Source organism: Gouania willdenowi, chromosome 19, assembly GCF_900634775.1.
Source record: "Gouania willdenowi chromosome 19, fGouWil2.1, whole genome shotgun sequence".
NCBI classification, from domain to species: Eukaryota; Metazoa; Chordata; class Actinopteri; order Blenniiformes; family Gobiesocidae; genus Gouania; species Gouania willdenowi.
In genome coordinates this window covers 18,681,211-18,694,191 of record NC_041062.1, presented here as the reverse complement: position 1 = coordinate 18,694,191, position 12,981 = coordinate 18,681,211, and the positions used below count along the sequence as shown (strand labels likewise).

Below are 12,981 nucleotides of genomic sequence, written 5' to 3'. Positions count from 1 at the left end.
AGCAACCTTAAAGTGTTTGACAACAAATCGGCAAGAACTCCACAGGTTTGTTTCTTCTGTTTTCACTGGCGTTATTTCATTTGGTTGTCTGTAACCAATCTAACTAAAAAACTAATAGATGGAGTTTTATTACATTTTTAGGAGATACTATATATAAATATATAATAGGCTGCAAAGGACTGGTGCTCTGTCCAGGGTGTAACCTTATCTCATGCCTGATGACAGCTGGGGCCATCAAACCCCACGCGTTCCAGAAAAAGAAGCAAGCGCGTTGGAAAATGGATGGATGATATAATAGGGAAGATCTGGATCAATATTCTGAATTTGGGATCAGTTTAAAAAAAAAAAATAATCCCTGTGTTCTGCTTTTTGAGCTAGTTCTACAACACCTCCTGCTGGTGACTTTGCACATTGCATGTTCTAGTCATAAGTTCCAATCATAGGTGGAGTTTGCGGGAGGTACGGGGAGCATTCCCCCTCCTAGTGGTCAAAACCTTGCATTACAGTTTCCCCAAATTCATTAAAAAAAATTTAATTTTTAATATAATGTTCATAATATACAAACATTTTAAGTGCCATAAAACACAGTGAATGTACAAAAAATATATGAATTCATTTGTTGTTCTTTTAAAAATACAAGTAATTTTTTAGCGCTTGAGTCATGTGACCGTCGTCTTCTTCTGTTGGGCAATTCTTCTTCACAATGTAAATGGTGAAGTGACACTGCACCCAGCAGTTCATGTATGGTACTGCAGCAAAAATGAAGCAGAAAGTGGCCGCCGGCCTGATTTTATCATGAATTTAATGACGTGTCAACGCACATTTTTGTCGTCAACATTATCAATTATTATAATTAACGAGGATGCATGGAGGCAAATATTTCTTTTTCAATTTTTAAGCCCTTCATCCCCAGCCATTCTTCAACCTATTTTGACCAATCAACCTTTAACATGTTCAGCTACTGTCTTCAACCCATTTAAAATTTTTTCAACCTTATTGCTAATGCTCAGTTATTGCTCGGTTAATGCTTAGCTAATGCTAGGTTAATGCCAATGCTAGGTTAATGCCAATGCTAGGTTAATGCCAATGCTAGGTTAATGCCAATGCTAGGCTAATGCTAGGCTATTGTTAGGTTATTGCTAATGCTAATGCTAGGCCAATGCTAGGTTAATGCTAGGCTAATGTTAGGTTAATGCTAGTGCTAGGCTAATGATCGTGATAATGCTAGGTTAACGCTGTTGCTAGGCTAATGCCAGGCTCATGCTAGCTAAGTATAACGCTATGCGAATGCTATGCGAATGCTGTGCGACTGCTGTGCGAATGCTAGGTTAATGCCAATGCTAGGTTAATGCCAATGCTAGGCTAATGCTAGGCTATTGTTAGGTTATTGCTAATGCTAATGCTAGGCCAATGCTAGGTTAATGCTAGGCTAATGTTAGGTTAATGCTAGTGCTAGGCTAATGATCGTGATAATGCTAGGTTAACGCTGTTGCTAGGCTAATGCCAGGCTCATGCTAGCTAAGTATAACGCTATGCGAATGCTATGCGAATGCTGTGCGACTGCTGTGCGAATGCTATGCAAATGCTATGCGAATGCTAATATTAGCTAATGCTAACATTGATGCTAGTTAATGCTAATGCAAATTAATGCGAATGCTAATATTAGCTAATGCTAACATTGATGTTAGTTAATGCTAATGCAAATTAATGCTAATGCTGTGCGACGCAGTCCAGCACCTGCATCCTCACTGCATTTTCTTCAGGAAATGCAAATATTCTAGTTGATTATGTTACACACATTGTGGTTGGCATGAATCTCAAGACAGTCTATATATTTAATTCTATTTTTTTCTTTTGCCCTCCTATGGTCATTCACTTCCTGCTAAGATCATACGACAGCAAAGAAATGACTTAGAAGACGTTAATATGTAAATGATCATGGTGTCATGATCAGGATCACTGATCCACATAAATTTGAATATCTGGCAAAGAGTAGATTAGGCGCTTGGCGGAGGTTTGTGCTCTTGTTATTATCTATGTTATCGGTCCTAGTTTTTTTTCTCCTTTTTATTTGTTTTACAACAATGTAGAAAAGATTTATGCAAATAAGAAAAGCAAGGACGTTAAACTGAAAACATTTGTACCACCACTCGTTAACAGCCCAATATATCTCAACCTACTGAATATTTCAAGCACTTAAACCATGACTGAATAGATAGCAATTCAAAAAGCAATAAGACAACACATTTAGATGGTTATCCCATAATAAACAGTCCGTTAAACACTTAGTCAAGCAGTTTAAACATGACTTGGACCAATTTGAACTTGCAGACTTTCTGTTTAAGTGAAATAACTGAAGAAGAGAGTCCTCACTGCGGCCATCAGAGAGTCAAAAACGGACACAGGCTGGATCCAAATAACAACAAATAATAGCAAAACTCCTGGAAGCGTTGCTGATTACAGAGGCACATAGAGTACACACTCTGGCAGCGTACTCCACTGGATAGAAACTGCAGTATCTGACACACACAGCGTAACCCCTAATTTCTAGAACACATATACTAGTTAGACTTTTGTCGCTTATGCTATACACGCTCACTGACACCCACACGCAGACACACGCACACAGTCTCCCTGGTGCTTATCAGAACCTGCTCCCTCATTCCTCCTCTGTCCGGAACTTAAGGCCTCACTGGAGCAGTTCATGTCAGAAAACTGAGGAAATAGATTATCTGAAAACTTGTTGTAAATTGCGCGACACAAATAAAGTTGAATTGAATTGAAAAGGGAGCAAGTGGCTTGTTAGATTAACCTCAATTTAGCCATCTGCAATAGTTTTATAAATGTACTAATATTAAAAATCAAAAATGTTTCCCAATTCCAGATGAGGTAATAAATTGATGGTTATGAATTCCACTGGAAAACAAATTCCAATTCAACTTGTTTGCATGAATATTTTTGACACAATTCAACTATTTTGAAAAAAAAAAAAAAAAAAAAAACTGAATGAATGTAATGTTTGACAGGGAAATAAGTTCATGCTCTGTTTATAAAAGAGTGGAAATATGATTAATGTCCCCAAACTCTGTTGAATCTAAAGAACGTGCTATTCATTCAATTAAAAGGCGACATTCAATGTGTTACCAGAAAATATAATAAGTGCATTAATTATTATTATTTTTATTTTTTTAAACACAAACAACACATTTGAAGTATTTTTTTGAACACATGTATATCTTAATTATGATCCATGGGGGAGCAGCCATTTTTGGCAGGATGTGACCCCAAGTTGTCGATTCCAGTGCAAGGTTTACATTAGGTCCTGCCTGATTTCTTTGATTTCCCTCTTTATTAGGGTGGTTGTGTTAATATATATATATATATATATATATATATATATATATATATATATATATATATATTAAATTTACATGTTATTTCATATTGTTTTATTTTTTACCATGAACAACACAAGATTGTGAATTACTTCTGTGTCTGAAGCTGTTACTGGGAGCTTTTGCTGTGCACCTGAACAGCCACGGCAGCTCTAAAAAGACTTTTAAAGAAAATAACCAGACGAAACCTTTAACATTATGATCTTCTGGTTAGTGTTACAGTTAAAATGAACTACAGCTACCCTTTAGAACAGCATTGTTGAGCATGATGGACGTCTTTCTTTTCCTGGCAAGATGTTCTTAGTAAAAAAATGCTCAATCCAACAAAAATCTCGACCCACAAGCCTCCAGCTGACAAGCAGCTTTCTATTTATGAGTGACCATTTGGATACAGTAAGTCCTGTATGTTTGCAAAGAAAAACGTTGAAGAAACCAGAAACTGCACGGGAAGAGGAAAGACACCTCGGGGATTTTGTTTGTTGTGTGTGCAAAATTGCTTTATTCAAAAATAACAACAAGAGAACATAATGACAAACACACAAAGGTGATGTGTGTAAAGGAAGGAGGAGGACACGACATCCAACTAATAAGGGAGCAAAACACATAACAAGGAATCTCAAAGGGGTGCAGAATAATGAATGCAGCTCAAGTAGAACGACAACAACAGAAGGGAAAAAAATAAAATTAAATAAGGCTGTGACCAACGACTTTCATTATCTTCTTTTGGTATGCACAATGATTGAAATGCACCTCTGACTACACACAGCAGTGACAGCTCTGTGTATTGTGATCTGCAATGCATTACATTCAGGTTGTAACAATGCAAACTCATGAAAACTCAAGAGCAGAACACCTTGCATCAGCAAACACACGTCACACCTTTTACCTGAGCCCTGAGACATTAACAAGACTTTTAACAGTCGGTGGAGGAAAAAAACGACACGCAGCAGTGAAAGACGAAGACTGTTGTCCCCAGGTTTAAAAAAAAAAAAACTGTTTACATGTGGAGTTTTATTACAGTATAATTAGAAATCATAATATGTGGTGGTGTGGCATGGATGTGGCAAAGCTTTAATGCTGTCGCTCCCATTGGTCACACTAGTTGGCTTTCCGTTACCCTTGGAGATGTGCAAAATCTAATTAGCGCAATAAAAACTGGTAATTGAAACACCTGAATTTTGAAAAAGTACTCAAAAATCACTAAAAAGTTTTTACGCTTTCATGAGGAGGTTTTTCAGATGTTTCCATATTGAAATGTGTTGCAAAAGTGCAATGGAAACACTTTTTTCCACAAATACACATCACAGAACGTGACATACCTGGTCACATGACCACTTCTCACTGAAAAAACATGGTGCGGTACGTGTTAACCACTAGCGGAACAAATCAGAGCCAGGCCGGGGGCGGGGCAAATGAGCAGGCCCTTTAAACCCAAATAATAAAGCGCATAATAACATGAGCCTATAAGAAAATAAGACAGAATGGGGGTTTGCAACATTTGTGCCAAAACAAGATGGATATTATCATTACCTCTGCCAAGGAGGACAGTTATTATTTCTTTGTGTGTCTGTTAGCAGGAATTTGTCAAAACCACTTAACCAAAGATAGACCTTATACCATGGAAGATTCCATTACATTTTTGAGGTGATCTGGATTAATCATTGATGACATTTCTAAAAGTCTCAAATCACAATTCTTTAATAATAATTTCTTCATGAAATTTGACTCAGTCATGTTGGCTTGGTTCCTCAATTACTCCAGAATGTTTCATTTGGATCAGTTCCGGATTGCGCATTTCATCACGGTTTTTCGAAAATTTAATAAATATTTCCATACATTTCGTTCTACTGTATTGTTGTTAATGGTGACAGAAATTTCTTTCAAACCTTATGTGTGAATGATCAGGATCACTGATCCAGATAACTACGAATATCTGACCAATTTTTGGCAGTTATTATTATTATTAGCACATACGCTGCTGATGTTAAAAAACAGGTCTATTTTGTTTATTTCTGAAAACAAGGGCTGCTTCCTTTTTATTTCAAACAACTGTTTCCATCTGACAGGATAACAAACTGATCCATTCAGTAGTTAAATTTGCACTATGTATTCAAGACATAAGGGACATCTAAATGCATCTTAAAGGGGCAGTATTATGAAAAATTCACTTCATTATGGTTTTGCTACAGTGATACACATTCCTTTAGCCTAATTCAGAGGGCTACAGTTGGAAAAAGTTCTGTTTCCTCCCTCCCTTGTTATTCCACATTTTGTAAAAAATCAGCTCCAAACGGGCGAGTTGGATTTTCTGGCCCCAATAATACGTCATAAGGTGACCCATTGCGACGCAGCGGTTAGACAAAACAAATGATTGTCATCTTGAATTGACTATTCCTGTGGTTTGAATATGTGAAGATGACGAGAAAGTGACATCGAAGCTTAACACTCCGGTGAGTGTTTGAAACAACTGACTCAGATGATAAACACACACACGCACACACACACACCCTGAAGCAGCGTTTGTCGGACTCACAATCACAATAGCCTCTTAAATAGCCATGTGTTTCACTGTAATGTGCAGTTTTTTGGCTGAAAACAATAACAAGAGTGTGTGGATAGCAAAAGAAAATCGCTATGGTGGTCAGCTGTGGCATGAAGTCTGCGTCTACAGACACGCCCACTCATTCATATGCATGAAGGTCCCAAAACAGCCTGTTTTTAGAAGTGTCATGAAAGTGACTTTTCACAAGACTAAAACTTCAGAAAACAGGCAAGTTTGGGGAAATGAACCATGAGTGTTATATACTATATAATATATGTTACTACTATATTAACATTGAACAAAAAGTGAAAAGGTGTTGGTTCTCACAGCTCACCTTGTTTCCGATAGCTTTCTTGGGTGGAAAGTTGAAGGTGTCCACTTGGGGAAACTTAGCTCTCAGGAGGTTGTGCAGCTCCCTGAACTCGGTGTATCGCCGGTACACATTCCACTCATTGTCCAGTATGCGGATATACACCTGAGGGCAAACAGACATATTCTGTCATAATTACTAGGAGCAGAGGCAGGAAGATGTCCTGTCATGTCATGTCATGTCATGACATGACATGACATGACATGACAGGACATCTTCCGTCATGTCAGCTCAAGTGTCCAAAATCACCCTGTGGACACAATCAATCCAAAGCAAAGCTACCTGAGGCCAGAATCAATAACATACCAACAACGCTGAGATGAAAAACTAAAAGTTAGGTAAAATAACACAGGTGTTATTGTTAAACAGCCTTTTCAGCTGCTCACACACTGGTCATCAGGCTGCTATACGAGGCCAAACAAAGAACTAATGAGATGAGAGAAACTGCGAGGTCCTCTCATCCTTCAAAAAATGTGTGCTTTCACTTACATATTGCAAGACTGAGTCCACAGACCTGACTATGCTGCCACCATTTCCATGCACCATTAGCTGCTTTATTCACTCATGGAAGATAGAGAGAGCAGGGCAAAAATGGAAAGATGAGCCTATTACAAGGGAGTGAGTGCGAAAAGTGTGAGTCAGACTCCATTTTCACAACAGAATACAGAAACTGAACAAAAACAGATGAGGGCGCAGAGCAGGTTTGAGAATTCAATTGAAAAACATCAGACCATGTTTAAAAAAAAAAACCAAATGGCTCCAAAAAGACCATATTTAACGGCTGTCATACTGCTCCATGAAGATGGTAAATAAAAAGCAAAGAGGGCAATGTAATGCAGTCAACCAGTGGACCACAGACCAGTACCAGTCTGTGAACCATTTGGTATCAGGTCGGAAAGAAACAATAAAGATTAAAAAATTCTCAGGTATTTTATTATTTGATAAATTCCTACTATTGCTTTAATGCTAATCACTGCTGCTCTTCATTGGTGAACAAAAACCTCAGAGTGGACCGGAGGTGCCAGCAGCATCACACACACACACACAGGGCACGCATCAGCCACACAGACAAATACACACAGGCACAAGTCTGAATAGTTCCTCCTATCTCCTTTCCTATCCACTTTTCCTTAACCCCATGGGTAACGTCATAGGGTTAAGGAAAAGTGTTAGGAGACTTCCTAAAGGAGTTAGGGAAAGGCCATCACATTGTTTTGACAATCAGACACACTTCCACTAGGTGACGTAATAATCGAGAAGGTTAGTGGCGTCTGCTGTGGTGAAAAAACTACACATTTCCCAAAATGGACTACTCAAAGCAAATTTAGAACACTTTCACCTGTGCCTCTAAATACTGATATAAAATGAAAAATCACAAGGTCGGAATGTAAATCAAAGGAAAAGAGGCTACCAGGCTACAAAGAATAAAAGTGAAACTGAAAGAGAATGGTTGCCTACAATCACCTTCCAAGTTCATAATGGCAGTTCCTGATCTGTGGTTCACGGCTCAACCAGTCTGGGACACTCTGATGTTCTATCTCTCTATCCTGTTCTGTTGGTCCTTCTGTTCAATAACCCCAACCAGTCACAGCAGATGGCTGCCACCTCTGAACCTGGTTCTAATGGAGATTTCTTCCTGTTAAAAGGGAGTTGTTTCTTCCCACTGTCGCTAAATGCTTGTTCATGTGGATCTTGATTGTTTTTTTCTTTCTTATTATGAATTTTATATTTTGATAAGTGCATTGAGATGACTGTTGTAAACTGTGCTATACAAATAAAGTTGAATTGAATTGAATAAAGGAGGTTATAAAGGAAGCATCAAGCCTCCTTTCCTTAGCTTTAAGAGAATTTGAACACTCCTTATCATGACCGCCACTTAAAAACTTCCGGGGATTAAGGAAAAGTGGATAGGAAAGGTGATAGGAGGATAGGAGGAATTATTCAGATGCAGCCTAGGTCCTTGGCTCTAAGGAAAGGCAGGGTGGCAGGAAAGAAGTGAGCCTTCACACTTTCCTTGCTGTTTTGCTACAGGCTAGGGGTAAAACAGAGAGACAGACTCATACAGGCTGAGGTGTCAGCAGAGGAGGAAGACATTTACCTTATATAGAATGGTGGGAATGGGTAAGCAAGGGAGCTAGACCAAATGGGGAGCATGCTGCTGAACAGAAAACCCTATGGACAGAACTGTGGAAACTGGAGCCACTCTGATTCAAGTTCTTGATCCAGTTAGTAAACGACATCCTGCCAACCCATCCAATATATTTACTTGGGGGCTGGTGGACCCGTGCAAACTTAACAGAAAAGGGGATCTTTGGAGCCTATCCTGAGCTGCTGTTTAAAGGTCTTTGAGAGGCACATTGGAGCTACCATGACCAGTTCCGGTAACCCAGTTGCAGATACAATCAACAGTGGCATCAGCTCCAGGATATTAAAACATCAGACAAAATGATCCATTTCTTTTGTTCGTGACCGAGAGAAGCCGTGGCTCTCTCGTAAGGCCCAGAGAGGCCTTAATAGGAGTTAGGATTCTGTGGGCAGCAGACAATGAACCACCAAGAACATCTTCAAAGCAGTGGTGGCTCTGGAACAAGATCGGGGTAAAAAGTAGCCGAATTAGCTACCTAGACAAAGGTCGGGGATAGATCACACTAGTAGAGGGTGTCTGAAGAGCCAGTACATCTACTGACATTAGGTTCATTAACAAGAACGTATCAAGGTTGCATGGCGAGATGATTCTAATCGGAAGGTTGGAGGTCCAATCCCAAGCTACCCATGTCCATTTGCCAAATTGACTTAGATTACATGTGTCGAAAAATGCACTACATAAGAAAAGTCAATTTGCAACTGCTTGGACTTCACTGATTCATAACAAAACAACAGATTTCATTAGTTGTTTACATTGTGTCAAACCAAGCACAAAGGAAGCTAACTAACACAAAGTAGCAATATTTGATTAGCTACATTACCTTCATTATCCCACTTTAGTGATGTATGATAACTTACACTCAGGTAATTGTTGTTGTTTTGTTTGTTTTTTGCAGTACTAATATTAGTATCTGAAGTGGATAAAAGTTAGTGTTCAATACTGCTGAGATATTTCTCTATAGCAGCAATGACATTCGCGAGTGGTCACAAGGTTTCTTCAGTTCTCATATCTGAAACCTTTTCTTGTGTCTTCACACAGGTTTCCAGAAGTGAGAGACTGACACAATATAAGACTTCACACTGCTATGGGCCGAGTGCACAGAGGTGAGAGAACAGGCCGGTTAAGAATTGCCTTCTTTTCTCATCACAAAGTGTTTCTCGCGTGGAAAGCATTCTGATGATTTACTCAAAACTAAGTCTGATGTAGTTTCATGCTCTATGGGAGTCATTAGTGTCAGTGCAATGTACATGGAGCCTCTATCATTAGCAACACAATTATTTATGTATCTAACAACCTCCAATGGTTGTCTTTTTACACAGAGCAGCTCCAGCACACACACACACAAACACACAGAATCAAGACTTATATCAAATAAAAGAGCATTATTAATTTCCTCTGGTTTTGTTTTAGATCGAGACCTTTTATCAGCCATGTTCCGAATGAGTTATCTTATGAATATGTATCGTTTATTTCCTGGCGCCGTTTGGCCATCACAGATTTTTTTCTGAAGGTAGACTGTGATATTAGCATGTGTTGGTAGGCAGAGAGGATTGGGGAAAAGGTTGTGACGGGAACTCAGGGGTGGACTCTGTGAGTGATGTAGTGCATGTGATTAATTGCACTTGTTTTATACTGTACTGTATATTCTAGGGAGTGCCTGAAGCAGGAGAGCTACCAGCAGTCTGTAACATGCAGACTGGGTTACTCTCCTGCAAGAGGAGCAACTACTAATAAGCGAAGCTAGCCGGACTGAGCTGAACAATAACTAGTGCACAATGAAAGGCCAGAAAACTGTGTGCCATGTTACATAAAATATCACAACAATGTAGTGACAGCTGATACCAACAAAAACACATAGAAACCAAGACAAATACCGTCATGGTCATGGCAAGATGGGACCACATAGGGCCACGAATGAAGCTGTAGATTTGGCATCTCAGGTATTTAACCCTGGCTGGCAGAAGCACATTTAACTTTTAATCTACTTTGTTTCAGTAGAATGAGAGGGGCACTGGATTTGTAACGAAAGGTTTGATTGAATTCAATCAAAGTGAGGAATTAGGACGCTCACTAAATTGGGGCTAGATGAAAAAACTTTAAGAAGTTTAGGTACAGCAGAGATTTCGACAGTCATTACACTAGTAGTAGTTGTAGACCATAAACAGGAAGTGAGCAGGTTTTATCACTAGGATGCAGCAGGTGCTCCTAAATTAGGTCGACTGCCCTAATGTTACACTTTGGGATTTACAGTGACGTTTTAGACAATCTCTACCAAATATGTGTTGCTCTTCTAGGACTAGCAAAAAGAAGTTAAACTATTGCAGAGTTCCAAACAAAATGAACTATTTCTATCCATAAAAACTGATCTAAGGAACCAATTTATACGTTATTATCAAATGGATGTCAGTCCCAACAGTATAACAAAATATATATTGCACTTAAATTTATTTAAAACAAATTCTACTGATATTTTTATTACTAGTTGTTTGGCAGTCGACTAGAATGCTGTTGACGTGTACCACGCTCTAACCCCGCCTTCTTTGTGAACATCAAACCGGTGACAACAACAAAAGCAATAACTAGCAATGTCTAGTCAATGCTACTTACAATGCTTCATGCGTATGTGTTGCCGTTCTCCGTGTGGATTAGCATATAGCTAGCGAAGCAATGGATTTACAAGAGGGAAATGCTGCTAACCCCGTATTATGGCAAAATGAACAGGTGGTGGTACATTCACTCACCAAGACAAAGTAAAAAAGAAGAAGAAATGCAGTTCATTTGAGATGGAATGAGTATGTACGAAGAGAAACTGTTTCACCTCTTTTACAACTACCAAGAGAGTGAAATTCTTTATTTTTTTGAGTAAGAAAACGCTTCTCTACAAAACATGCTGCAAAGCCAAAGTAATAAGTGAGTTTTCGGAGGGATAAGTGTGGACTGAATGGAGGTTGGAGTACCTCAAGCGTCACATTAAGAAGAAAAGTCTTTTGAATATTGATGGAATCGTAAGACCCAAGATAGGAACGTCCAAAGATTTATTATTTCAGAACAGCGCAAAAGATCGAGAGAAGAGAAAAGAGCTTTCACACAAAAGAAACTCAGCCCAGAGCAAGTTGAAGATCTGATAAACAATATTCCACTCACCATAAGAATGAATGCACCAGTGTTGTCAGTTCAACAAATGCACTATCATAAGACAAAGTATGAGTATACCAAAAATGTGATGAAGCAAAACTTTAACCTTTTAATTTGTGAGCTCAATGAGAATATGTGCAATATTAAAAAAAAAAAAATCCACCCTGGCATGTCCTGATATTAGATCAGAGCACAGACATAAATGGTGATTGATGTATAGAACGCTTTATAACCACGAAGGTAGTCCCAAAGCGCTTCACAATATCAGCTCATTCACCCATTCACACACCAGTGGGACAGAGCTGCCATCATGCAAGGTGCTAATCAACCATTGGGAGCCACTTAGGGTTCAGTGTCTTGCCCAAGGACACTTTGACACATAGACAGGTATAGCACTGGGATCGAACCCACAACCACTCAATCAGAAGACAACCCTCTAGCAACTGAGCTACGGTCAACTTTATCTTCTAACATAAAAGTGCACAACTCGCTGGATTTACTGTATTACATATAGGGACGCAAAACGACCTGAATTAACTTAAAGCGGCTTTAAGTGTTTTTAACTGTTTGGAAGACAGAGGAATTATTTAATTTGAAATTAAAAACTGAATAAACCAGCCACCTAATTTGGAAAAAAGATCTGTAAAACTGTGTTTGACGCTATCATCGAGCTGACAGATTTGCAGAGAATGGTGATCCAACGGAACAACATTGTGTGGCCCAAAGAGAGGACTTGATGGCTGGAAAGATGTGCCTTTGATACGATATGTGGAAACCTTTCATAGAAATGTATATTCTCTCGGCCCACCGTGAGGAGGGGCAGAATGGAGGACCTAGCCTAGAGATTCTTGATGAGGATACACTGTCATTCAGGGCTCTGAGCAAAGTGCGATGGCTTTCGTAGCCCCAATCTTTGAACGCTGTTCTGAGGAACTACGCTGTGCTAGAGGAGAGAATCCAGCGATAGCAGATCCACTGGCGAAATACTGCTCCAAAAAGACATTTGATTCAAAGTTTAGGGTTACGTTCAATGCTCTGGGAGATGTTTGGGGCAAGCTTGTACAACTCTGTTTTACTTTTCAAAGAAGCAACCCGACTGTGCTGGATAGACATTGCTTTGCAAAAGCAGAAATGCTGGTGGGTTTAGGCTTTTTATTTATAAGATCTGTCATCATTTGAAAGCTCGTTTTCCAGAGGATGAATACATGGATTGGTCTGCATTGGATATCAAAGCATGGAGCTCAAACATCAGTTTTGAGTCAACAGGCATTGCTACGCTGGCAAAGAACTATGAGGTTATTCTTCACCACATTTTATGGAGGCCATCAACAGTGAATATACAGAACTCAAGTACATAGTGAAGCAAAAACCTAAACAAGGTCAATCAGCACAT

At 39.1% G+C, this 12,981-nt stretch overlaps 1 protein-coding gene across 2 annotated transcripts in view; it reads right to left on the bottom strand.

Annotated features, from left to right (window-relative positions):
* Positions 1 to 12,981, bottom strand: part of snx29 (sorting nexin 29) — a 228,497-nt gene that overhangs the window by 44,475 nt on the left and 171,041 nt on the right. For both annotated transcript variants that reach the window (XM_028477028.1, XM_028477029.1), the window contains exon 19: positions 6,272 to 6,412. In XM_028477028.1, coding sequence (XP_028332829.1) covers positions 6,272 to 6,412 — 141 coding nt within the window. The remainder of the gene's footprint in view (positions 1 to 6,271; positions 6,413 to 12,981) is intronic.